Source organism: Phacochoerus africanus, chromosome 7 (assembly GCF_016906955.1).
Source record: "Phacochoerus africanus isolate WHEZ1 chromosome 7, ROS_Pafr_v1, whole genome shotgun sequence".
Lineage (NCBI taxonomy): Eukaryota > Metazoa > Chordata > Mammalia > Artiodactyla > Suidae > Phacochoerus > Phacochoerus africanus.
The window spans coordinates 6,108,916-6,133,358 of record NC_062550.1 but is presented as its reverse complement, the minus strand read 5'-3'; the positions used below and the strand labels follow the sequence as shown (position 1 = coordinate 6,133,358).

Here is a 24,443-nt window from a genome sequence, read left to right as displayed (position 1 = left end):
TGGTTTGATCCCTGGCCCGGGAACTTGCACATGCCAGGGGCACTGCCAAACAAACAAAGCTAGGTCTGGGGACATGTTTCAGCATGACTGAGGTGGTCTGAGTAAGGCTGGGTGTGAGGACAGGTTTAAAGGCTGACCTCCCAGCCCTCCCTCCCCGGCCCAGGCTTCTGTTTCAGGAATCCACCTGCAAGGAGACAGACTCCACAGCCCGGAAACAGCCCACGGTCCAACCAGGGGGATTGGGCACATGATAAATCAGGATCCATCTGGGCCTACAGTGAGTTTCTGACCACAGCAGGAAGGTGGCAGCCACGCTGCGAGCGGTGTGGCTTCATCGGTGACCCGTGTCGGCTTCTGGAAGTATGCCCACCACCCACCCCATGAATACTTTTCTACCCTCTCCAGATTTTCTACAACAAACACAAACCAACATCAGAAATAAATGCTAGGCCCTTCCGGCGGCCCCCCTGCCTCCCCGGGGACAAGACCACAGGTCACAGAGCTTCCAGGAGCTGCAGAAGGGTTCAAATTAGCAAAGTTTTACTTCAATGTTTCGTCTGCTCATAAATGACTCTGAAAAAAGCCGATACGCGAGAGGCTGACACGCTGTTGTCTAAAGGCAACATCTAGGCCACTGAGACTGTCCCTCAGCCAAGAGGCTCTGCTGGGCACCTGCCCCCGCTGGGCCAAGGGCAGCAGGAGGGGTCTGGGACCGAGGAATAAACACACATCGTCTTAGCTCTGCCATTGGGGCTGGCGGCCCAGGACCCCGGGGGGTCGACTGCTCGGAACTCCCCGAGCTACCGGATGTTTGCGTGTTGGGGAAACGCCGTGGCTTCGGGAGGGCTCCTGTGCCAGCTGGCAGGGCCCTCAGCCAGCCCCGGGGAACACCCAACCCCTGGCTGGAGGGGCCTGCTGGGCCCCGGGGTAGGGCAGCCTCTGTCCCCAGGCAGTCCCTGCCAAGGGGACTCCGGGGTGCTACTCATCACATGTAGTGTCGGGTGCTGAGGCCACAGGGGCAGGAGGCGAGGGTCCCAGGGCAGTGGCTGGGGTCTGGCACCTGCAGCTCTGGGCCGCAGATACATCTGGGTTTATTTCCAGAACATGGGATGCTCTGGGAAGGGTGGGGAGCAGCAGCCTCACCCCTGGCTGGTGGGGGGTGGGGGCGGGGGCGGGGGAGGGGTAGAGAGACAGGGCAGGGGCCTGGGCGTCCCCCTGGGGAAGAACCAGTGAGGCCCGGGCAGGAATCTGCCCTGACGGTGGCCGGCGGTGGCCCACCGGTACCAGAGCCCTGCTCCCCACGGGGCCCCCCGGGGGCCAGCCCAGCGGGGCGACCTCCCAGGCACGGGCAGGCCAGGCTGAACCCGGCCGCAGCAGGAGGTGCGGGCGAGCGTGAGGTTAATGATCACGGCGCGGGGTGGGTGCGGCCAGGGCCCGGGGGTGCGGGGCGCGCGCGAGCGGCCAGGGCCCGGCCATCAGAAGGCGAAGCAGCGCTCCTTGGGGTGGCCCACGCGCTCCAGGTTGGGCAGGCAGGCGTACTGGATCATGGGCGGAGGCCCGCACATCAGCACCAGCGGCTCCTCCTCCGGGGGCGGAAGGTGGTCCCGGATCATCTCCTCGTTCACGAAGCCCTGGCTGTAGTCCCAGGCTGCGGGAGGGAGAGCCAGTGAACCCGGGGCGGGGGCGGAGACCACCCCCTCCTCCTGCCCGACGTCGCCGCTCAGGGGCCAGGGATTCCTCCCTTCGTTCAACACACACACCCAACGAGGAGGAGGCGGCTGAGCCCGGCAGAGCTGGGCGCTGCCCCCAGGCCTGGCTCCCCTGGAGCACCCAGGCAGGCCCTCCCAGGCTCCCCCACCACACTTTGCAGTTTGTGAAGCCTTTCACTTCCACTGGCCTCATGTGTGGTCCTCAGAGCCACCCAGGGGGCGGACAGGGCAGGGGTTCCTGACCCTTTTACAGATGCGGAAGCTGAGGCCCAGAATTGAGTTGCCCCCAACACAACAATCCCAGAGGTCCCCCTGCCAGTGCCCAGTGCCAGGCTGGTCAGGGTAACACTTTCTACCCCTGCTGCCCTCCACGCTACCTACCCGCCCCAAGCCCATTGTCCGGCCCTTCCCCTATCCGGGCGTCAACCCGTCAGGACCCATGTCTGGTCCACAGCTTCGCTTCTGATCCGCACCCGGGCCGTCCCGCCCCGTCACGGGCTCCTGAGGTCTGGGGAGAGGGGGTCCCCCTGCCTCTCTGGAATGAGTTGCCCAACAATTTGACTCCCCTGTGCGGGGAGCAAAGAGGGAACCTGGTCCGAAGCTTACCTTCCTTGTGGTTCCTCAACAGACAGTTGGGACAAACACTGCCTGGGGGCTCAGGGCACATGCTGGCGTCTCAAATGACCCCTGGGCTGAGCAGCTCAGCAAGACCTCAGCCCCGGAGGGCCGGACAAACAGAGGGACCTGCCACCCGCTGCACGTTCCCTCTCTGAAGAGTCACCACGGGCCACCTCCTGATCCCACTGCAGGTGCCCGGCCCCAGGCCAGTCTCTGACCCAGGCAGGTCCTCCTGGCTCTGGGGGGGCAGTGGTATGGGTACCAGACGGAAAAGAGATGGAGGAACACTGCTTCTACCAGAGGTGACAGGTGCGTCACCAGGCCTGGCTAAAGCCGGGGGATGGTTTCCTGTATCCTGAGTCCCTCCAGCTCCAGTTATCTGGCTTCTCTTTGTTTTTCACAATCTGAAAGAACCTCATGAAAGCCCTTGGCACCAACAGAAATACAGCTATGGAAGTCCAAGGGCGTGAGAAGGTCACTGAGGGACCTTGCCCAGACATTGCTCAGCGGACCATATCATGTACTCTCTATGGGGGGGGTCCCTTGGGAGGTCAAGACAGTCCCAGCTGGTTTTGGGATGAGGAAGAGTCTGCTGGGCTGAGCAACGGGGTCTTCTTTATCTCGTGGACAGAGCTAAGTACCTGACCACATCTTCCTTTTCACTTTGGCTGCTGGGAAGCTCAGAGTGATAGGCACAGCCAGCCATGGTAAATGGGCATCAAAGTTCATGCTTTTGTGCAAACCTCATTCCTAATTCCATGTTGTGGCCCTGCCCTTGTTTTTCTTTCTCTCCCACTTTCCATTTGTTCCACTCTGACTCACTCTGTGAGTCTTTGTAAGCTGCCTAAAATCCCTCTGGAATGAGCCAGGGCCTGGATAGGTGGATCATGTTATAGTAACAGATCTCAAAGTACTTTGTAAAAAAAAAAAACTGCGTGGGACTCAACTCTATTTGCTGGTGTGTGAAAGGTGCCAGTTTGTAAGACACATCTCAATTTCACAAGGCTCTTTTAAGATAGATGGTGTATTTGCCGTTACCCGCAGGCTGACGGCGACTTTGTGGGAGAAACACAGTCAGCTGTGTTTGTTGTGTGAGCTGCCCCCTCCCCTGTTCCTTCGCTTAGCTCCACAACAGCCATGCTGGCCTGCTCCCCTTGTCTTTCTCAGCACATACCTTTCTCAGCTTATACCTAATGTTATAACAGTACCCCAACTAGTCTTTTTATTTTATTTTATTTTTGTCTTTTTGCTTTTTCTAGGACCGCTCCTGCAGCATATGGAGGTTCCCAGGCTAGGGGGCAAATTGGAGCTGTAGCCGCCAGCCTATGCCAGAACCACGGCAAATGGGATCCGAGCCGCGTCTGCGACCTACACCACAGCTCACGGCAACTCCTGATCCTTAACCCACTGAGCAAGGCCAGGGATCGAACCCGCAACCTCATGGTTCCTAGTTGGATTCGTTAACCACTGCGCCATGACGGGAACTCCCCAACTAGTCTTGAATTGTGCTCAAGGCAATAATAAATGAAAGTGTAAAATGCTAGGAGACTGCCCACCTGTACCTCTCCTTGGCCACTGGTTCCCCATTGGTTACTCTTAGAACTGTCCCTAGGAGGCTCTTTGGTTTAGGTGTAGCCAGGTGTCACCACCAGGGGGCAGTATCTGCCCCTCTTGTGGGCTTTCTGCTGGCCACAGGGGAAGGGGCCCCTGCCAGGAAAGGACGTTCCTATCATGGCCAACGAGCCCCTCCTACCACCCTGCTAGAACTCACGACCAGACAGGAGCTAAGCCATCCCTCATGTCCCCCTTTTGGAATGAGATGTTTCTTTCACTGGATGCTCAGACTCCCGGAACCAGTGCTTCCTGCCCGACCTCCATTCCCCATAACTCTGGTTTGTCTTTCCTGGGTCTCACTAAGCACCTACTATGCTCTGTAACTACTAACAAACCTGCTTCCTGTGCGTCCTCCCCGCCGAGAACACCAGCTTGCAGGGCCAGGCTGGTTTCAGGAAAACCCACAGTGCGTGGTCCCACCAAGAGAGGTGCCAAGACGCGGGTGGGCCCAGGATGGCTGGAACTGCCAGAGGCCTCGGAACACGACTGGCAGGTCCGTGGATCCACCCGCCCCGGGGGGCCCAGGACCCAGTTTGGTCCACCCAGGAGGGCCAGAGCCCATCTGCTCATTTCCAAGGGTGGCGTGTTCCCCACACTGTGGCTGAGGCCCAGGGAACTGTGGGGCTGTGTGATGAGCGGGAGGCAAAGCAAGGCAGGGCAGCAGGACGTGAACTAGCTCACGAGCTGGTGCCCCCATAGATGCTTTGAAAATGCCCAGTTTCTTTTCTTTTTGTCTTTTTGCCTTTTCTAGGGCCGCACTCGCAGCATATGGAGGTTCCCAGGCTAGGGGTCTAATCAGAACTGTAGCTGCCAGCGACAGCCACAGCAACGCGGGATCCGAGCCGCGTCTGCAACCTACACCACAGCTCACAGTATCGCTGGATCCTTAACTGGCTGAGCAAGGCCAGGAATCGAACCCGCAACCTCATGGCTCCTAGTCAGATTCGTTAACCACTGAGCCACAACGGGAACTCCGAAAATGCCCAGGTTCTAATATATAGAAATTTCCGATGAAAGAGCAGGGCCCCAGCTTCCTTTGAAAAGTGGAGAAGCTGCCCTACAGGGCAGTTCTCTACACCGCAGGACTGCCTGCAGCGGGAGGGGCTGCCCCCCCCACTGGCAGATGCTCACCAATTCGCCACAGTCCTCACCACTCCCTACCGTCTCCTGACCTTGAAGTCAAACATCACTGGTATCTACCAAGAAGCCTCAGCTGCTGCTTTTCTCAAACAAAGAAAAAAGTATTTCTTGGGAGTTCCCGCTGTGGCACAACACAATCAGTGGCGTCTCTGGAGCACTGGGACTCAGGTTCGATCCCCCGCCTGGCACAGCGGGTTAAGGGTCCAGCGTTGTCACAGCTTTGGCTTAGGTCACAGCTATGACCCGGACCTGATCCTTGGCCCAGGAACCACATATGCCACGGGGCATGGCACCCCCGCCAAAAAAAGTGTTTTTGGTACCCACATCTACCTAAAGCAGGAAACTGGAGAAGAATTCAGCTCCCACAGGGCAACCTTGTTTCGAGTTTTGAGGGCAGCGCTTGTTCACTGCCTCCTATGTGGCTGTGGTAAGCAGCTTAAACACCTGCACAGGTGGAACAAAGGTAACTGTCCCTCGACCCACTGAGCTGATGACTGGGGAGGAAATGGGTGTCAAGTGCCTTACGAGGTACAAACTGCAACAACGCGGGACCCCCAGCACCGGCCCTGGAGACCTGCCCTGCAGCGAGCCCAGGCTGGGGCGGCGCAGGCAGGGGAAGGCCTGGGGCCCTGGAGGAGGACGACGTGCGTTCAAGCCCCAGTGGTGTCTTCTCGCTGAGTGTGGCGAGGCACCTGCTCCCCTCTGAGCCCTCTTCCCTCACACAGCCCCACCGTGAGCATCCGAGGAGACCGTGCAAGCAGAAGGCTCCACCCCGCAAGGACTCAACACAGGTGAGCGTGGGCCACCCCAGCCCACCCGCTGGGGGCCACTCTCACCTTCCGGGGCTCTGTCCACCGTGTACCAGAGCTTGAAGCGCGCAGAATGTTCGTTCCTCAGTTCCTCAAGCTCGGGCCGCAGCAGGATGTCCTTCTCGGTCTGTAGGGGGACAGGGCCCAGTGGGCAGGAGGGACAGTGACAGGGCACTGCCCTCAGAGACATGTGTCATCCTGCCCACCCGTGGGCCACACACGTGGCAGAGCTTCCAGGGCAAGTCCAAGTCTTTTTACGCTCTGGCGTCTCAGGTCGCACGGCCGTAACTTAGGAAATACAGATGCTACTCCCAAAGCACACCTGCGCCTCACCCAGGCCTGCCCACGCTGACCCCCTGCTTGGTCTCCAGCTCCCCATTCTCCACCCCAGGCGGCCCTGTAGAGTTCAGCCTGTGTCACCTCCTCCAGGAAGCCTTCCTAGACCCCCAGGGAGCATCAGTGATCTGGTCCTGAAACAGCCCCTTTCCGATCCTAACCACAGACTTTGCCCGGAGTGTCTGCAGATCGATGGGGCTGCTCAGGCCAGTGGGGGGGCGTGACTGCCCTCTTCGGACTATTTTGAAACTGAGGACCAAAGAGCGCTGTCACCCAGAAAAGGTCACCTGCTCACAAACCCCCCCGAGCCCCAGACTGGGTCAGGCGGCAAACGGGAGACGTGCTGAAATTGTTGGGAATATCTCCTTTGTAACAATGCCTCCTACCACCCTCACTGCCCTTCAGCCCCTTGGGATGAAGCTGAGGGAGTGGAGTTTAGGGTAGAAATTCCACATGGTTAAGCGCTCGATACAAGCAGCTGATTTACTCTGCAGACAGGCCACCCTGACGCCCACGTCGGCAGCACATGAAGCGAGCATCTCCTGCCCCTTTACCAGCGCTGGATAATGATCATTTAATTTTTGCCAATCGGATTGCTGGAAAGGAAATCGCGTGCTTTATTTTTCATTATTAATAAATAAGTTTGTCACTGGTCTTGGAATGTCTTTTCTTATTAGTTTGTAAAGACTTGTTAGAAGAAAGTAATTTTGGGGAGTTCCTGGTGTGGCTCAGCGGGTTATGAACCTGACTAGTATCCATGAGGACACGGGTTTGATCCCTGGCCTCACTCAGTGGGTTAAGGATCCGGTGTTGCTGTGAGCTGGGGTGGAGGTCGCCGACGCGGCTCGGATCCTGTGTGGCTGTGGCTGTGGGGTAGGCCGGCAGCTGTAGCTCCGAATCAACCCCTAGCCTGGGAGCATCCATAGGCTGTGGGTGCGGCCCTAAAAAGCAAAAAATAAAGATGGTAATTTTTTTTTTTTTGGTCTTTTTGCCATTTCTTGGGCCGCTCCTGCGGCACATGGAGGTTCTCAGGCTAGGGGTCGAATTGGAGCTGTAGCTGCCAGCCTACGCCAGAGCCACAGCAACGCAGGACCCAAGCCACATCTGCAACCTACACCACAGCTCACGGCAACGCTGGATCCTTAACCCACTGAGCGAGGGCAGGGATCGAACCTGCAACCTCATCGTTCCTAGTCAGATTCGTTAACCACTGCGCCACGACGGGAACTCCAAAGATGGTAATTTTTTATTGGCGATGCATTATGCATCTCGTCTTATTCATCTTTCTACCTTATTTACAGTGTGAGGGTCTTTCCCGCAGAGGAGTTTTCATTTTTAAGCAGACGGCTCCAGCAGTCTTCTCCTCAGTGGGCTCTCCTTTGGCGGCCTGCTTAGACTGGCCACCCTTGTACATTCACTCAATAATACTTCTTGTAAAAACGCTTGCCGTCTACTTTTCTTCCTTTTTTTTTTTTTTTTGGTAACACCCATGACATAGGGAGGCTCCCAGGACAGGGGTCAAATAGGAGCTGCGGCTGCCAGCCTACACCACAGCAACACCAGATCTGAGCAGTATCTGCAACTTACACCAAAGTCCACGGCCACACCAGATCCTTAACCCACTGAGTGAGGCCAGGGATCGAACCCGCATCCTCATGGATACCAGTTGGGTTTGTCATTGCTGAGCCAAGATGGGAACTCCTTAAGCTTCACTTTCTATACTTAGTGTTTTTTAAGTGCATAGCAACTAACCCCCCGCCATTTTTCAGGGTTGAGATGTCACCTGCATTGCATAGCCTCACCTATGCTTGGGTCTGTTTCCAGGCCAAGGCTGTTCAATGGAGCTTTTGACAATGATGGGAATATTCTAGATCTGTGTTATCTAATACAGTAAGTGCGAGCCACCTGTGGCTGTGGGACCCATGAGATGTGGCTATTGAGTCTGGGAAAATGAGTTTTCATTTTATTTAATCTTAATTAATTTAGATGTCAGTGGCCCCATGTTCTAGCATGTTCCAGCACAGTCTGGACTTCCCACTGTGTCACCCAGAAACACAGCAAATTCACTAAGTCCAGGTCTCACGCATGGCTCTAGAGCCACACGGCTTTCATCACTGACACTGTAAGGGTGTATTAACATCTAGGGCTCTAGGTTCTTCCTGGGCGCTCTTCTTTTTCAACACTTTCTTGGCTGTGCACATATACTTTATCTTCCAGGCCATGCTGCATCACTTTGTCATATTAAAGGGAGAAAAATATCCCACTTGGGGAGCTCCCACTGTGGTGCAGTGGGTTAGGGACCTGGCACTGCTGCAGCTGTGGGGTAGGTTGCAGCTGCGGCTTGGATTTGAGCCTGGGCCTGGGAACTCCCAGGTGCCACAAGTGCAGCCAAATAAAAATAAATATACATAAATATTTCTGCTTAGGAAAGTGAGCACTACTTTATGAATAACCTTTAGAATAACAGTCTCCTTGTCCCAGAACCAGGTACACCCTGTAGTTAGAGCCTCTCTGACGCCCTCCTGAAAAGCTGTGCTTCCCTTAGGCCGAGGCAGGTGCAGGGCCCTGAGCTTCCCGACTCAGGACCCTGCCCTCACTCTGCCTCCCCGCCAGCCTCCGCTGCCCGTTGCTCCAGGAAGAACATGCATCTCCGAGACGCTAAGCTCTCCTATCCAAGGCCACCTCATCCGCACGGCTGTCCTGGGAGGTGGGTCCCTGTCCCTACGTCACAGAGGAACAAACGGAGGGGCTGTGGCGGAAGCAGGCACTGAGGCCACTGAGGGGAAGGAGGGAGGGGCAGTGACTCAGGTGGAGCAAAGCAGCGGGTCCCCAGCGTGGCCTGCACATCCCTGGGGTCCCTGAGACCCTCAGAGGGGCCCTGAGGTCAGAGCGATTCTCACATGTTTGCATTTGTCACTCTCACTCCCTCACGCGCGTGGAGTGTACCTTCCAGAGGCCACACAGCTTGCGACATTGCACCGACCAAAGGCACAAACACGTGTGGACTCCACCTCGCTGGCTGCCAGGCTAATCGGTGACACGATGCCCATCCAGGCGACAGAGGGCTGATGGCCTCATAGAGATTGACCCAGCACCACGAGGCTGACCACTGCCCACCCTCTCACCCCATCAGCTTGCTGGGAGTTTCTGGCTCTTTCCACCCACCCCAGGCCCACTCAAGGACAGCTCAGTGGGTCTCGGGGCTGTTTTCTGCGGCTGTGCAGGTGGCCAGTCCCCCCCACCTGAGTCCTCACAGACAGACGCTGGGACAAACGGACCTGAGCCATAGCTGAGAGGCACAGGGGGACTGTGTTATCTTAGCCTCGCGCCAAAGGGACATCCTCATATTCAGTCATGAAACACTGAACCTGGAAAGATCCTTGGGATGACCTGGCTTCATCAGCCCATTCCACAGTGAAGAAGCAAAGCCCAGAGAGGGAAAGCGACTTGTCGAAGGCCACACAGCAGGCCAGGGCAGGCCGGCAGTGGGCACGGGAAAGAGGACACGCTCGCAGAAGTCAGAGAGCCCAGGGGTGACCTGCACCCACCCACCCCTGCCCCGGCTCAGGGACCTCACCCGTGAAAACAGCCCTTTGGGCTCTGGGCCGGCCCCGGCCAGCCTGGTGCTCTTCCCACTTCACTGGTGGGTTCCCAACCCCAACTCTGCTTGTGCTGAAGGGGACTCTGAGGTTCTGAGGCAGCAAATCTCGGGGTGGGGGGTGCTCCAGGTGCCTCACCCCCCCCACCCACCACGCAGCCCCATGCGGGTCCAGCCAGACCCGACCCCTCACGCTCCAGCCACCCTGGGCACCCCACAAGGGTGCAGACGTCAGGTCTGCAGACTCAGGAACACCCACTGACCTGGTTGGCAAAGAGCAGGTGGCACACGGTGTGGTCATCCGGGTCCTTCATGATGGCTCGGATCACCTGCAGCATTGGGGTGATGCCTGCAAAACGGCCGCCCCCACACATGGAGTGAACGCCTGCTGCATACACACAGGCCCAGTGCCAGGCAGACGCCCAGGGAGAGGCGCCAGGACAACGGGGCCTGGTCCCTGACCTTGGGCAGCTCCCAGTCCCTCAGAATCTGCGCCATGACCCCCACCCCGCCCCCGCCCCTTGGCACCTGCCCACCGGGGACACGGCGAGGGGCTCCGGTGCACATACCGGTTCCTCCCGCGATCATGCCCACAGACTTCACCGTCTTGACGACGGGACTGGATTTCTTGTCCGGGCGGATGGCAAACTTTCCTGCGGGAGAAGGGCCGAGGCTCTGACACAGGCCGGGCAGAACCTGCCCCTGCCTCAGCCAGCCAGGGTGAGACCAGGACCGGCGCAAATGCCAAGGGGACCCCGGGAGGCTGGAGAGCTGGGGTGTTCCAGCTCGACCCTCCCCGCAGGGTTGCTTTCAGCCAAACAAAGCTGGTCTGTGGGCCGAATCTGGCCCCCATGGGCAGTTCGTCTGCAACCCCTGTGTTGGCCAACTCATCCCTAACAGCCGGGGAAACTGAGGCCCTGGAGAGAAGGCTCTCCTGACCAGTCACCCGTCAGACGCAGCAGATGGGGCCCTGCACCAGCAGCCGCCACGCCCACCGGGTCTCGGGGATTCCAACCCGGATCACCTTTGCCCTGGTAGACCAGCAGCCCGTTGGGGCCCCGGAACTCGATGGTGTCTCCAATCTTCATGCTCTCCAGGTACTGGGACATCTTCCCTCCGGCGGGAAACTTGGGGTGGGTGTCTTTGAAGTACACCTGCCAAGACATACCCACCGTCCTCAGACCCCTGTCCCCAGCGTTGCGTGGGGAGCTCTGGGCCACAGCGGGAAAGAAATGTCACCCGTGTGGGGCCTCCTCACACAGTGCCCCTGCCAGGCATCTGAACTTACCCGTCTGTGTCCCGGCCCCCCCGGGGGTCTGCCCTCCCCCAGGGTCCCCTCAGAAGGCATAGCATCAGCCCGGTGTCCGTGGCAGCCGACCAGGGGGCTTGATGTACAATGTCCTGCCACGAACCATCTCTGGGACCCGTGCCGGCAGGAGACTCCCACGGCTGTCAGCTGGGCAACGGCTCCGGGAAGCCGGCTCGGCCGCGCCCCTCCTGGTGGATGTTTAATTCTTTCCACTTTGCGCTGCCATAAAAGCATCATGCTTGGGACAACTTCCGTCCCCGTGCCCTTGGGGACTTCAGCTTCGGAAAAAGGAATGCCCTCCAGCCCTCGTACGAGAGACTGGCCCACAGAGGAGGAGGAGCTCACCCCGCCCAGGGCTGGGGCGGCTGCGCTGGGGGCATTTGCACGGGGCCTTGATTGAAGGGCAAGCAGGAGGGATGATAGGGAGAGAGGGAGGAAGGTGGCAGGGGAGGGACAGCATGTGCAAAGGCCAGGGGGCCTGAAGGGGCTGGGGCCTCGGGGAGGGGTGGGGAGAAGAGCTCTGGGGGCCACAGCGCAGGGGATGCGTCTGTGTGTCTGGGGTGGGGGTGGGGGCAGAGCACACTGCGTGCCAGGCCGTGACTCTGACCTTCATCCAGGGCCTGGGGGGGCCGGCGAGGTCTCCAAGCCCGGAAAGGCCTGGTCATTGTGAGATGTTCATCCTCGGTGTGAATCCCCGCCCCAGCACCTTCTCCACATCTGGCTGAAGTGACTTCGATGAGAACAGATGCTTCAGCTCTGACCACTTTCCCTTTCCTTCGGGACAAAGCCCCAAACTGCCCCCAAGGCTCCGCCCCGCCCTGCTGACCTCTCCCACCTCTCAGCCCTCGAGTCTTCACCCCCGGAAGGTCTTCTTCCCCCTCCCCACCGAGTCGCTGCCTCCTGAGCTCACCCCACTGTTGCCTGCTCAGGGGGCAGCTCCCATCACCCGCCCCTACCCCAGCGCTGCCCATTCCAGGCACACAGTCTCCTGTGCTTGCACCCTGGAACAAACGCTGACTCTGTGTGACCACCTGTTCAGTGTTCAGCCAGTGACAGCCTCTTGAGGCTGGATGGGCCTGGGCACCCAGCACGGGGTCTAAATGACACCAAGCTTAGCTTGGGATCAGCTTAGGGACCCAGGCCAGAGCCAGGACCGACGGGCCCAGCTCTCTTCTGCCTTCATAAACCCACGTCCAATCCAGGACCCCGCAAGACCTGGGGCTAAGGCTGTGGCCCAGTGGGGTTGGGGGGGGGGCTCTGCTTCTGTCCCTCCACCCACAAAGGGCCCAGGGAGGGGCCCTGGGGCCTGCACAGTGGAGTCAGGACAGCAAGCCTGGTCCCCAGGGGCCCTGAGTCAGGATGGCTGTGGGAGGTTGGGCCTCGACCAGGGAGGGTCTCCCACACCCCACTTCTACCAGCCAAGGCTGGTTCACACCTGTTGGACATGTAATCAGAGGACATGGGTCACTGCTAGATTCCCTCTTTGTCTTGGCTGTACCACAGCACATGGAGTTCCCAGGCCAGGGGTCAGATCCGAGCTGCAGTTGCAACCTACGCCACAGCTGCAGCAACACTGGATCCTTTTTTTCAATCCATGGTGCCAGGCTGGGAATTGAACCTGCGTCCTGGCACGGCAGAGGTGCCATCAATCCTCTTGCACCACGCAGCAACTCCAGAAAGCTTGTAATTTTCATAAAAATATACTAGGCTGAAGTGGTCATTTCTCCTTCCCCTCAGCATCTTGTTTTTTAAGATCCTTGCTGGTTGCTCTGTGTCTCTCTGGTCTATCGCTTCTACTGGCTCCCTCTTCCCCACGGTGTGCGGCTACCCCAGCTCCCAGCCCCACGACCCCGCACACAGCACCCCCAGTGGGCCTGTGGGATGCCTCTCAGAGGATGAGCAGGCGCCCAGCTCCCAGAGCAAGAGAGTCAGCCCTGCACGAGCCAGTGGGCCTTCCTGGTTCCTCTTCTGCAGGGGACCTGGCCTTGTTTGAAGATGCTCGGCCTGAACCCAGCCCTGCCCTTGGCCGCGACCTCCGTGCACTTGTGCTGGTGAACTAGGATCGGCTGTGCACTTGGAATCCAGACACAGGCGAGCACAGGGCCTTTGGCGACCAGCGGGGGACGGGGTCACCCCCACCCCCCCTGCAGCTGTGGCCCTGAGACCTCACCTTGATGACCAGGTCCACAAAGCCCTTGTCGTCATCACTGGAGACGGGCGTGTAGGGCCGAATGACCAGGTTCCCGTCAATCCGAGCCGAGAGGTAGATGTGCTGGCCTGCGGGACGGCAGGGGAGAATCTGGGCTGGGGACGATCCCCTGCAGGGCCCCTGCATGTTGTCAACCAGCTTCCTGCCCCCTGCCCAGCATTCAGAGCCTGGCCTGGCCTTGCTCCCAGTGTCCCCTTCACCCCCCCGGGACTGCCATCACGTCCCAGCTCTTTGCCTTTGCTCGTGTTGGTGCTACTGCCCTCTCATTCTGACACTCACCCTCGAAGGCCCAGGGTGGCTGTCACCTCCTCCTTGAAGCCTTCCCTGCTCTAACTGAAAGCCCCCACCTCTCTGTCCCAGCACGGGTGCCGTGAGGGCTGGGTCGGGGCCGCACTCACCCACAGGGAGGCCCAGGATGTGCTGGGGCGACGGCAGGGCAAAGCGGAACCGCCGGGTGTCATGGTTGATGACCTGCAAAGAGGCCGAGCTGCTGGACAGCACCCAAGGCAGAGGGGCCACCAGGCCTAGAGCCCCCACCCCTCCCCAGCGCCCGAGCGTCATTGCGAGAAGTGACACCGACACCCCATGTAGACACACAACCTGTACACGCATATGTGAGTGCACAGAGGTCAGGCACACATGGGTGTGTCTCAGTTCTTGCTGGCCTGGAAAAGGACAATGACCCACCCAGGGTCACATCGTGTGGTGGTCAGAGCAGGGAGTAAGCTCAAGATCCCAAAGGGAGGCTGCCAGACAGCCCAGAAAATTCCAAAGGCAGGAGCGAAGGAGCCAGCTCTGCCCCAGTTTGAGAAGTACCCTGAGGCGGTGGGTAGAGTTCGGGGGCTGGGCTGGCAAAGTGCACAGCGCTGAGACAAGGACTGGGACTCAAGAGAGGGGCTCTAAAGCCACTATGCTGAAAGCTCCCCTCCGGGACAGAAGCAGGGCAGCATGACGGGGTGGCCTGTGCAGGACAGGAGGCGTGGCAGCCTTGCTGCCCGGGCGGTCGCTGGGGCTGGCCATGGCCTAGGGCCCAAAGCCAGGCCTCACCCCCGCACAGTGTGTGCACCCGGGTGTGGTCACTGGGGGAGGGCCACTTCCCCTTCAGGCAGGGCAGAGGCTGCTGAAGGGCGAGGCTGAGCTGGGGAAGGAGCCTGGTTAATGGGCCAAGGACAGCGAGTGCCCTGCAGGCAGCTGTGGTCAGAGCCAGGAACCAAACCTGTGCCCTGACTCCAAGCGGGCTCCGGAAGGCCCCTGTGGGGTCTCCCTGGCACCAGATCAGCAGGACGGGGAGAGCAGGCAGCTAGCCGCCCAGCCTGCGCTCACACCCACGAGGGGCAAGGTCCAGTGATGGACAGTGATACCCCCTGGAGGGGGGCGACAGAGCTCTCCAGAGGGACAGAGCCTCACTCTGAGCACCACGGCAGAGGCAGGTGGCCTGGACCTCGGGAGAGACGGTGCCCAGCCACCAGTCAGGACCCAGGGTCTGTTGGTGGCCAGCGGGCCTCTCAGTCCCACAGCCCAGGCCTGAAGCTGCAAACGGAGCCCCGGGGCCTCCTGCGAGTGGATGGCAGGATGATCAGCTGGTCCTGGGGCTCGAGATCAGGAAACCACGCAGCAGACGTTTTTGGAGGAAGAAGAGAAATCAGGAAAAGACACTGACAATTATTGTGCTGCACAACCTCTAGCCCAGCACAGCGGAAGTCATGAGGCTGGGGTCTGAGAAGGCTTAGCACGGAGCTGCCGTGCAGAAGGCTGCTGGCCCAGGGGATGTGAGCAGCAGATGCGGAGCTTTGGGCCGCCCTGCAGATCACCTGGTCTAGTTTAGCTCACGGAGGGGAAGGACCGGCAGCCGGGGGCCCTCCCTGTGCCACAGCAACAGCATAAAGAGCAGGCCCACCTGCCGACCTTGCAAAGCCATGTCTAGGCTACCATGGGGGAGGGTAACGGCTGGGATGTCTGCCACCTGCTCAAAGGGGCTGGGAGGGTCCATTGTGTGACATCCTTACCAAAAAAAAAATACTAGACAGTCATCAAAAATAATGATGCAGAGGGTTAAGGATCTAGCATTCTCACTGCTGTGGCTCAGGTTGAGTCCCTGGCCCAGGAACTTCTACATGCTGCAGATGTGGCCAAAAAAAAAAAAAAAATTAGGCTTTGGGTTAGACAGGAAAAGGTGTCCATGTTGTGTAGCTGGGTAAAAACTCAGGTTATTAAAAAAGAAAAATTAAATACACACATACCTATACCTTCACACACCATGTACATATGAATGTGACACCAGAAGAGGCTCAGGCTGACCTGCGACTGGAAGTGGGGAAGGGGGCACTCACACCTCACAGACAGAGCGAGCACCGAAAAATTACAATTACTTCTAGAATTAAAAAACAAGGAAAAAGAATTTTCAAAAAGGAAAAGGGGAGTTCCTGGTGGCCTAGGGGGTTAAGGACCCAGCATTATCACTGCTGAGGCACAGGTTCGATCCCTGGTCTGGGAACTTCTGCATGCTGTGGGCATGGCCAAAAAAAAAGTTAAAGATTTCAAGACATTATGATTTTGTTTAAGTTTTAGTAAGAAAAAAATTGTGCATAAAACGTGGAGGCAGTTCCCATTGTGGATCACTGGTAACGAACTCAACCAGTATCCATCCGTGAGGATGTGGGTTCGATCCCTGGCCTCGCTCAGTGGGTTAAGGACCCAGGGTTAGCAGGCCACAGATATGTGGCGTAGGCCAGCATCTGCAGCTCCAATTCGACCCCTAGCCTGGTAACTTCCACATGCCGCAGGTGCAGCCCTAATAAAAAATATGGAGGAGTTCCTGCTGTGGCACAGTGGGTTAAGAACCTGACTGCTGTGGCTTGGGTGGCTGCAGAGGCCTGGGTCTGATACCTGGCCTAGAGCAATGGACTAAAGGATCTGGCAGTGCTGCAGCGGTAGCTCAGATGAAATCCCTGGCCTGAGAACTTCCATATGCCATGGGTGTGCCCATAAACAAACAAGCCAACCAAAAACACATACTGAATGGACGGATGTAGTCCTATCCTGGAAGTGGTGATCTTTTTATTTTATTTATTTATTTTGTTTGGCTTCCCTCTGGTTTTCAACTTCTATGAACTCCTGGTACAATTACAGTCACAGGGGGCCCAGCTCTCCTGTGGAGCCCAGGACTCGAGCATCAGGCAGGTGACTGGCTTTCTCTGCCCCATGACTCAGTTTTCGCCAGTCATACCCCTCTGGAGGCAGCTGCAGTGGCCAGAAATAGCACACAGGAGGGGCTCTGATGAGAAAGAGCAGCCCAACAGGGTGGGTGGCGGGCAAAGGAGGAAGGGGGCGGTTTTAAGTCATGGTCAAAGGTTTGAAAAGAAGTGCCAAACAGAGAGGGCAGGGGCAGGCCTGCTGGAGGAGCGGACGGAGCCACAGGCAGGGACAAGGTCACTGGAGAACCTGCCAGATGCAGAAGACTCTGGGCAGTCTGAGCAGGTGAGCCGGGGGCTGGGGATCAGGAGGAGAGTCCTTATCTTTAAGGAAGGGGCCCTGGGATGACCACGAGGCCCGGGCCTGAGTCCTGGTCCCGCCCCTCACTCCAAGGGTGACCTCTCTTGCCCTCTTCCCATCTGTGAAATGGGCGCTTGGCCCCACAAGTCCATACAGGGTCCCTCCCACTCCGCCCTTCTGGGGGATAGCGAGTGTGGTTCAGAGAACGGGCTCTGGGGTCAGAGACCTGGGTTCAAATCCCTCTGTCACTTCCTGGCAGGCTTAGGAAGGCACATCCCCTCACCTTCCCCCAAGGTCAAATGCGCCGATAATAAATAGGACCGCCTTCCAAGGAGGGGCCATGCCCTGAACACACAGCAGGGGCCTGAGAAATGCCGTGACACCATCGAGGAGAAAGAGGTGCCCACGCCCTGTGACCCCCCTCGGCCCCAGCACGGACCTCCTTGTCAATGAGCCTCAGCGGGTACTTGATGTCTGGGTTCTCGAGGGTGATGGCTGGGGTGGAACGCTGGAACAGCTTCATAAGCAGGCTATACAGGAACCAGACTGGGGACAGGACCACGTGGCCCAACTGAAATGACAGGACAGACCCACAAGGTCAGCTCGGGCAGAGGAAAGGGCCTGCCCCCTGCCCCTCTCCACCCTGCCCCCCGCCCCCCGCCCCGGTGGTTCACACCTCTGCACCTCTGCTCACATGGTCCCAGGAAGGCCCTCTCCCCACCATCATCATCCAGCAAACCCCAGCTCCATTTTGGTGCCAACTGGGAGAAGCTACAAAACCCAGGCTGGTGAAATTCCTCACCTCAATGCTGGGTTGTTGGAAAAGCTCCATTTCCCCTGAGGAAAGGGGACAAAGAGAGCTACATATATAACCAAGGATGTAGCCCTTTTCACCTTGGCTGCCCGGAAGCTCTGCATAAAGTTCACAAGCACCTGTGCTTCATCTTGAGCAATATGTACCTGTGCTCCTGCCCTCCCTCCTGTCCTTCAGTCAATTTCCCTGGTCTTGTTAAGGGATGTCACACACGAGCTCTAGCCACCAGAAGCAGTAAGAGCCAGGAAGGACCCTCCCCTAGACCTCCAGAGAGCACAGGCCTGCCAATATCTTGATTTCAGACCTCTGGCCTCCAAATGACAAAAGAATGAATTTCTTATTGTTTTATGCCATCTAGTTTGTGGCAATTTATATGCAGCCCAGGGAAACTAACAAAGAGACAGAACCAAATATAATGTGTGGTGTTGAATTTGCTCCTGGGCCAAGAAAAAAAAACAAGACAAGACAGTTGTAAAGGACAATCGTGAGACACGGTGACATATGAATTAAGGCCCATGGCTTAGAAACTGGCACTGTTATCAATGCGATGTTCCCAACTTGATCATTGTCCTGTGGTGACACAAAGGGGATGTCTCGTTCTTAGGAGAGAGCCACTGAGGTGTTTGGGGGTAAAGACCCCTATCTGTCATTTACTCGCAAATAGCTTAAAATACACACACACCCTATAAAATAAATGTAGCACATGGTAACATCTGGTGTATCTTGGTGAAGAGTGTATGAGAGTTCTTTATACATTCTTCCAACTTTGCTGTTAAGTCTGAAATTATTTCAAAACAAAAAGGGGAGAGGGGAGCCCACTGGTGGTTCAAAGAGCAAGGTCAAGAAGTGAAAGCAAACGGTGGTTCTCAAGAAAGCTGTCTCACAGCTTGTTCACTCGCCCTCCCTAGGAAACCTCCCTGACCTTAGTTCTCACAGCAGATGACCAGGTGCATTCTTCTTATCATAACCCTATAAGGCCCCCTTTTGCCTTGGCTGCCAGGAAGCTCAGGGCCAAGTGCCTCGCTTGCATGGAGGCCTCTCTGCTTCCGTTGCAGGCCTCTTGAGGTAGCGTATTCTGCAGCGCACAGACCTGGAGGGGCCCCTGTCCAGTTCAGGGTTAGGTGAGAAGATCCTCCCCTCTCAAGGCCCAGCCCACTGTCCGCTCCCTTCGCAGAAGTCCTGCCAGGATCCCCAGCTCCATCAGCCAGGAGGACACTCCGGCTGAGTACCTGAGGCCTCTCTGAGCCACGGCGTTCTTGTCTATAGAAGGAAGGCAAGGACCACTGCCTGGTCTGTGGCCCGGGGGATCTGGGATATGAGATGCACTGGGGGGCTGAGGTCACGGACGGGGTCCCTAATCTGGGGGAGGTGGGTACACACCCAGGAGCTTTCCCTACCACCCACCTGGGAGATGGACTATCTAAGCAGAGGGGAGGCCTGGCCCTGGCCCCCAAACCGGCCCAGCAGCTTCAAGCTGCTCAGCTGCAGCTTTGGTTACAGGCCTTTTGTTGGGCTCAGAACACGGTGCCTCTCTGCCACACAGACAGGGCCCAGGGCCTCCAGGCTGGTACAGCCAAGGCCTCACCTCCATAGGACCCTGGTCTGTAACCAAAGGGTCTAAAGGGAAGGTCTGAGGCCCAGAACACACCCCCGGCCTGCACACGGCCACACAAAGGGTCTCTGGCCACCTGCCCATTTAACCAGCAGCTACCACGTCCTGGCCACCGAGCAGTATTTCACACACCCTGGGTCTCATCTGAGGCCCACTGGCAGCCCTGGACTCTGGGGTCAGGAGACCCGGGTTTGAGTCCCAGCTCGGGACTTCAGGAGAGATTCTTCCCCTCTCCAGGCTGCCCCTTCCTCACGAGCATAAGGACGGGCCGATCCAGGGCTGGGGAGGAACGGAGGCTAGAGGAGGCCACGCACAGAACCCACATGGCCCGTGTCTCAAGCTGGCACTGCTCCAAGAGTGGGAGGTGAATGCTTGGGAACAATCCTCTCTTCCACAGCCCAGGCTGTGGGGACTGCGACGGTCATCAGGTGACACAGCATGAAAGCCAAACCTCAGAGGACCACATGCCCGCCCAGTGATACCGTCGTCCCTATTCCTCAGAGACATTAAGTGACATGGCCATGGCCATGCCACCGAGGCCAGTCTAGCCCTAAGAATGGCTCTTCCCAAGCCACGTCCCAGGACACATGCCCTCTCTGTGCCCCAGTCATGGAGCCCACAGCCCAAATCCCCCTGCTCCACCACAGTCCACTGTCCCACCTCCTGCAGTGAGGCCCCAGCTGCCCAAACCAAAGGACGGCTCCCCTCTCCCAAACACCCCCCATGGCTCCCCGCTGCCTGTTCTCCGGTCAGTCACAAGCCTTTCTTGCCTTAGGCCTTGGCACTCTCTCCCTTCTGCCGAGTGCCCTTTCTCTTCCCTCATCCAACCAACATACTCCTATTCGTGCTCCGGAGCCCAGCTCAAAGGTCAGATTTTACGCTGGGCCCTCTCTAGCTAATCAAGCCCTGGGCAGCTTTCTGGAGCCCTTGCATCCCCCGCAGACTCCACGGGGACGAGAGCTACTCTGATGACTCCTCTGTTCCGGCCTCTCCCGTCAACAGGGACCGAAGCCAAATCCAAGGGGAACATTGTTTAGGAAAAGAGTTGAGTGAAGTTACATTTGCAGGAAATCACCATTGTTGGGAGCTCTGGAAATAAACTTAAATGACATCAAGAGCCAAGCGGAGCTGTGTTTGGTGCTTCCTGGAGTTTTATCTTCCCCCAGCACAGCTGTTCAAGTGCAGAGCCAAGTGTAAGAACCGAGCCCTCCGCGCCTGCAGCTCACTTCACGTCTGCAAAGCCCCTTCCCTTGCATTTCCTTACTTGCGCTCCGGCAGGAGACCAGCCGGCTGCATCTTTCACTGGACAAATGAGGAAACTGAGGCTTGGGGAGGCCCGGGGTGGAGTCTGGGCTCTGGTTCCCAATTTTCTGCCGCTTTCCCCAAATCTCTGGCCTGCCCCGAGCCCCCAAAGGCCAGCCTATGGTAAGTGCTGAGCCATGAAAAAGACTCACCTGCTCTGAAGGCGAGGCCTGAACACTGGCTTCAGCCCTCCCTCAGAACCTGCAGATCCCAAGCGCCAGCTTTGTGTGCCCTGGATGCCAGCCCTGGGCTGGTACAGCTGGCCAGCTTCCCTGGCATATAATACTCAACGGCAGACACTGGAGCAGAGGCCCCAGGAGGGCAGGGGGACCTGTGTGTTATCTTCAGCGCTCAGAGCAGAGACAGTAAATATTTGGGGACAAATGCAAGAAGGGACGAGAACAAGCCCTACCCCGCAGTCCCCGAGCTTTCTGACTTTGTCTGAAAGTCTCAGGAACCAGGACAAGAGGCCAGATACCTCCCAGGTGAGGGCAGGGCTCAGCCCTCTGAGAGCACAGGCAGGGCGGGTGAGCATCCTGACCTCCGGCTCTTCCCTCACCTGCTGGGCACACCTACTCCCAGAGGTGGGGGGTGGGGGGGAGGCTGGAGCTGCTGCTGGAAGGTGCTGAGCCCGTGAGCAGTGGAGAAAGGTCAGCAGCCTTCCCTCCACCCCTGCCCCCAACCCCAGGACCATGCAGAGGGTAGGGCTGCAGTGCCCTGGGTCCCACCCCGTCCTCAAGTGGGAAGCAGGAGCGACCAGCCCAGGTGAGGAAACTGGGCTCGGGTGAGAACGGGCCCAAGGGCCAGGGTGGGAACCGGGCATCCAGGCGGCCCCACTGAGCCCCAGCACCACACCGCCTCTCCCACCTACAGAGGGTCTGGCCCCGCTGAGAGCAGAGGTGGGCTTTGTACAGATTCCTATCTGGGGAGGCAGCTGTAGACAGACCCTCCTGTCAGCCAGTCCTTCAGGCCACAAACCCCGATGGACACAGATGCCAGGGCCCATGTGGGATGTGGGGGACACAGGTCAGGGGACCCTGTCCCCGAGGAGCTCAAACCAGCAGGGGAGACAGACACAGGCAGGGAAAAGGGTGCAGTGGAAAGGCAAGGCTTCACCGCTGGAAAATTGGAGGCTTTACCAGACTAGCAAGGGCTTGGGATGCCCTGTTCCCGGTCCAAGGCACCACTCCCATCCCTGCAAGCAGTGGGCAGAGTAAACAGGAGGCAGGCAGCCGAGACCAAGGCCCATCCCAGCTCCTCCTCAGCTGTGCTGCTCACACACACACACACACACACACACACACACACACATACACATGCATACTCTACTTAACCCCAGCCACCCAGGGGCTCTAGGGCACAGCTGCCTCCCAGGCCTTGACCCGATGCCTTGCAGGCCATGCTTGGCCCCACGAGGGAACCCACCACTTGCCCTTCCCTACCTCTGATGACACAGGGAGGGGAGAGGGAAACAGGCTGCCAGTTTCAGGATGCCCCCAGATCACCCACCACAGTAGAGGGGCTGGCGAGGCCTGCTACCCCCACATGGCACCCTACCCAGCTGGTCCCCCTTGGAATTCCCACTGGGATCCAGGTCAGGTCTGGGTGGGCAGAAGGAACGGCCAGGACCCTCCCACGCCCCTTGCTCCTCAGGCACAGTCCCCTGTGCTGAGGCTTACCCACCTGCTGCCCGCCCGCCAGCTGTCCAGCTGGGATCTGAGTGTCCGCCTGCCTCATGGACCCCTTCTCAGGAAGCAGGAGGAAGTGGGAGGGAGCAGAGGAAGTTCTGCAGCGAGGGGCTCCTGGCTCAGAACTGCCGGGGGAAGGGACCGCAGGAGGAGGGGCAGGTGGACAGCAGAGCCGCCCTCCAAGGGGAGACACAGCCTTGCTTCCCAGGGGCTGAGGGCCCGGGGCCATGGACGAGGCACAGAGCTGCCGGGGGAGTGGGCAAGCCTTGGACTCTACCTTGGTGGCAGCCAGTCAGGGTCCACTGAACGCGGCTGTGCTGGGGACAGGGGAGCCAGAGTGGAGGAAGGCAGGCTAAGCCTCCAACGTGCCCTCAGGTGGCCGGCAGACTCAGGGGCCAACCCCTGAGCACTCTCCCTTCCGCGTGTGGGAGGAGGCCTCTTTCACAGCCTGCATGTCTCAGATAAGATGCCCGGGGCCTCCCACAGACCCCAGGAGGCAGGGCTGGGGTCTGCTGTGGGCATTTCGGGCCAAGCAGGGATCCCAGCAGGACCCCCAAGGAAGGGCGACTGCACCCACCCCTTGGACAGAAGAGGCTCAGGAGCTGGTGAAGGTCTCCTGATGCCCAGACAGGGAGGGCTCTGCCCTCGCAGAGGGGCTGCAAGGAGTCCTTGGCTACTCGGCAAAAACATCAAGCAGCCACATCCCGAGGACGCAGGGACAAATCCAACCAACCCAACTGGAAGGTGAGAAGCAGTGTGGGAAAACGGCAGGGGTGGGGATCTGGATGGAGTCAGGAGGCCGAGCAGTGAAGGGGGAAGCGGTCTCTGGGAAACACAGTCAGGACGCTATATGGAGCAGGGGTGACGTCTGCCGGTATGCCCTGGGCAAGGCCGCTCCTGGGTCTAAACATCCTCCCCGAGGCCTGGGCAGGGCCACATGCTCAGGAGCAAACACCCAGGCCATGAGGCCTTCTGTCTAGTCCCAGAGGGGGACCTCACAGAGTCAGAGGGAGGAAGCAGGCCCCAGCCAAGTCCCAGGGCCCTGGGTGGAGGCTCTGGGCCTAACCTTCCCAGGGGCAGCCCTCCCCACGGGCCCGGCCAGCACCAGGGGACCAGAGTTGGGGGTGGGGTGTTGGGCTGCCCTCTGGCCATAGCCTCAATGTGGAACACAAGCCCTTGGTCACCACTGTGGCTTCTGAGACATCTGCAAGGAGGTGTCCCTGGGGGAGAGATGGGTAGCCCTGGGCCAAACCAAAGTGACAGCATGACAGTGGACTTTGCAGCCTTGCAAGTTCGGGCCCTGCCAGCCGGGCAGGTGGCCACCTCTGAGTGGCATTTCTTCATCTGTACAACTGAGCCAGCAGCACAGACCCCAGGTTTGCTGTGTTGAGAGCCAGAGCCTAGCTGCAGCCCACCGAGAGGGCTCGGTGGTGGTGGATGCCAATCAAAACTGTGCACGCCAGCAACGTCTCACACTCACACACACACACTCCACATGCACACAAAGATAGTCACACGTTCACACTCCTGAACACCTGCTCACTTATTCACTCACACACGTTCACTCTCAGTCTCTCACCCCCACACCCACTCCTGCACACGCACTCGACACACCCACACACCTGATCACACGCTCTCACACACATACGCACTAGTTCAGTCACACTTCACACGTGTTCAGTCACACTCAAACTAGCTCACACACAGGGTCGCCAATCGCGTTCATTCGGCTCTAGCTCACCACTCGCGCGCGCACATCCGCACCCCTCCGCTTAACGCTCGGGCCGGGCCGGGCCGGGCCGGGCCGGGCCGAGGACGAGACCGAGGGCGGGGCGCCCCGAACGCTCGGCCGCCCGCCTCCGGGTGACGCCCCTCTGCCGGCAGGCCGGGGCCGGGGGCGGGCACAGGCCCAGGCATGAGTCACCGCCCCTTGGTGTCCGCCGGGCGCGGCGGGCTGGGGCGGGGTGGGATTCTGCGCCCGAGCTGCCCCCTGCCCCTGGCGCCGGGTGGCAGTCGGCGCTGCCGGCGGAGGAGGCCTCGGCGCCCGTCGGTCCCCAGCGACGCCCCCGGGCCCTCGCCCCGCCACGGCCGGCGCCTCCTCCCCGCCTACCGTGCTCAGCTGGGCCCCCATGGTGGTGCCGCTCTGCGCTCGCTCTGCCGCCGCCGCCGCCGCCGCAGCCGACACCGCCTGCC

The 24,443-nt window shown here is 58.9% G+C and overlaps 1 protein-coding gene across 2 annotated transcripts; it reads right to left on the bottom strand.

Annotated features, from left to right (window-relative positions):
• Positions 1–523: 523 nt before the first annotated feature.
• On the bottom strand, positions 524–24,443 carry LOC125130581 (NADH-cytochrome b5 reductase 3). 2 transcript variants are annotated; one of them, XM_047786073.1, is made up of 9 exons: positions 24,361–24,443; positions 17,274–17,405; positions 13,741–13,813; positions 13,304–13,410; positions 10,849–10,978; positions 10,394–10,477; positions 10,088–10,173; positions 5,918–6,017; positions 524–1,648 (listed from the first exon to the last, which is right to left on the bottom strand). In XM_047786073.1, exons 1-9 carry the CDS (start codon positions 24,379–24,381, stop codon positions 1,476–1,478), a joined length of 906 nt encoding a protein of 301 aa, XP_047642029.1. In that variant the 5' UTR covers positions 24,382–24,443; the 3' UTR covers positions 524–1,475. The 2 variants fall into 2 exon arrangements, with proteins under 2 accessions (XP_047642029.1, XP_047642030.1); XM_047786074.1 differs by lacking the exon at positions 17,274–17,405 and having other exon boundaries at positions 24,361–24,440.

What these genes read in the sequence shown, in the direction of transcription:
- LOC125130581 (XM_047786073.1), bottom strand. Translation starts at nt 24,381, where the DNA reads ATGGGGGCCCAGCTGAGCACG. An exon ending in TTGTGGACCTGGTCATCAAG is followed by an intron (nt 10,979 to 13,303) that starts GTGAGGTCTCAG and finishes ATGTCTTGGCAG; the next exon opens with GTGTACTTCAAAGACACCCA. An exon ending in GGTGGACAGAGCCCCGGAAG is followed by an intron (nt 1,649 to 5,917) that starts GTGAGAGTGGCC and finishes TCCCTCCCGCAG; the next exon opens with CCTGGGACTACAGCCAGGGC.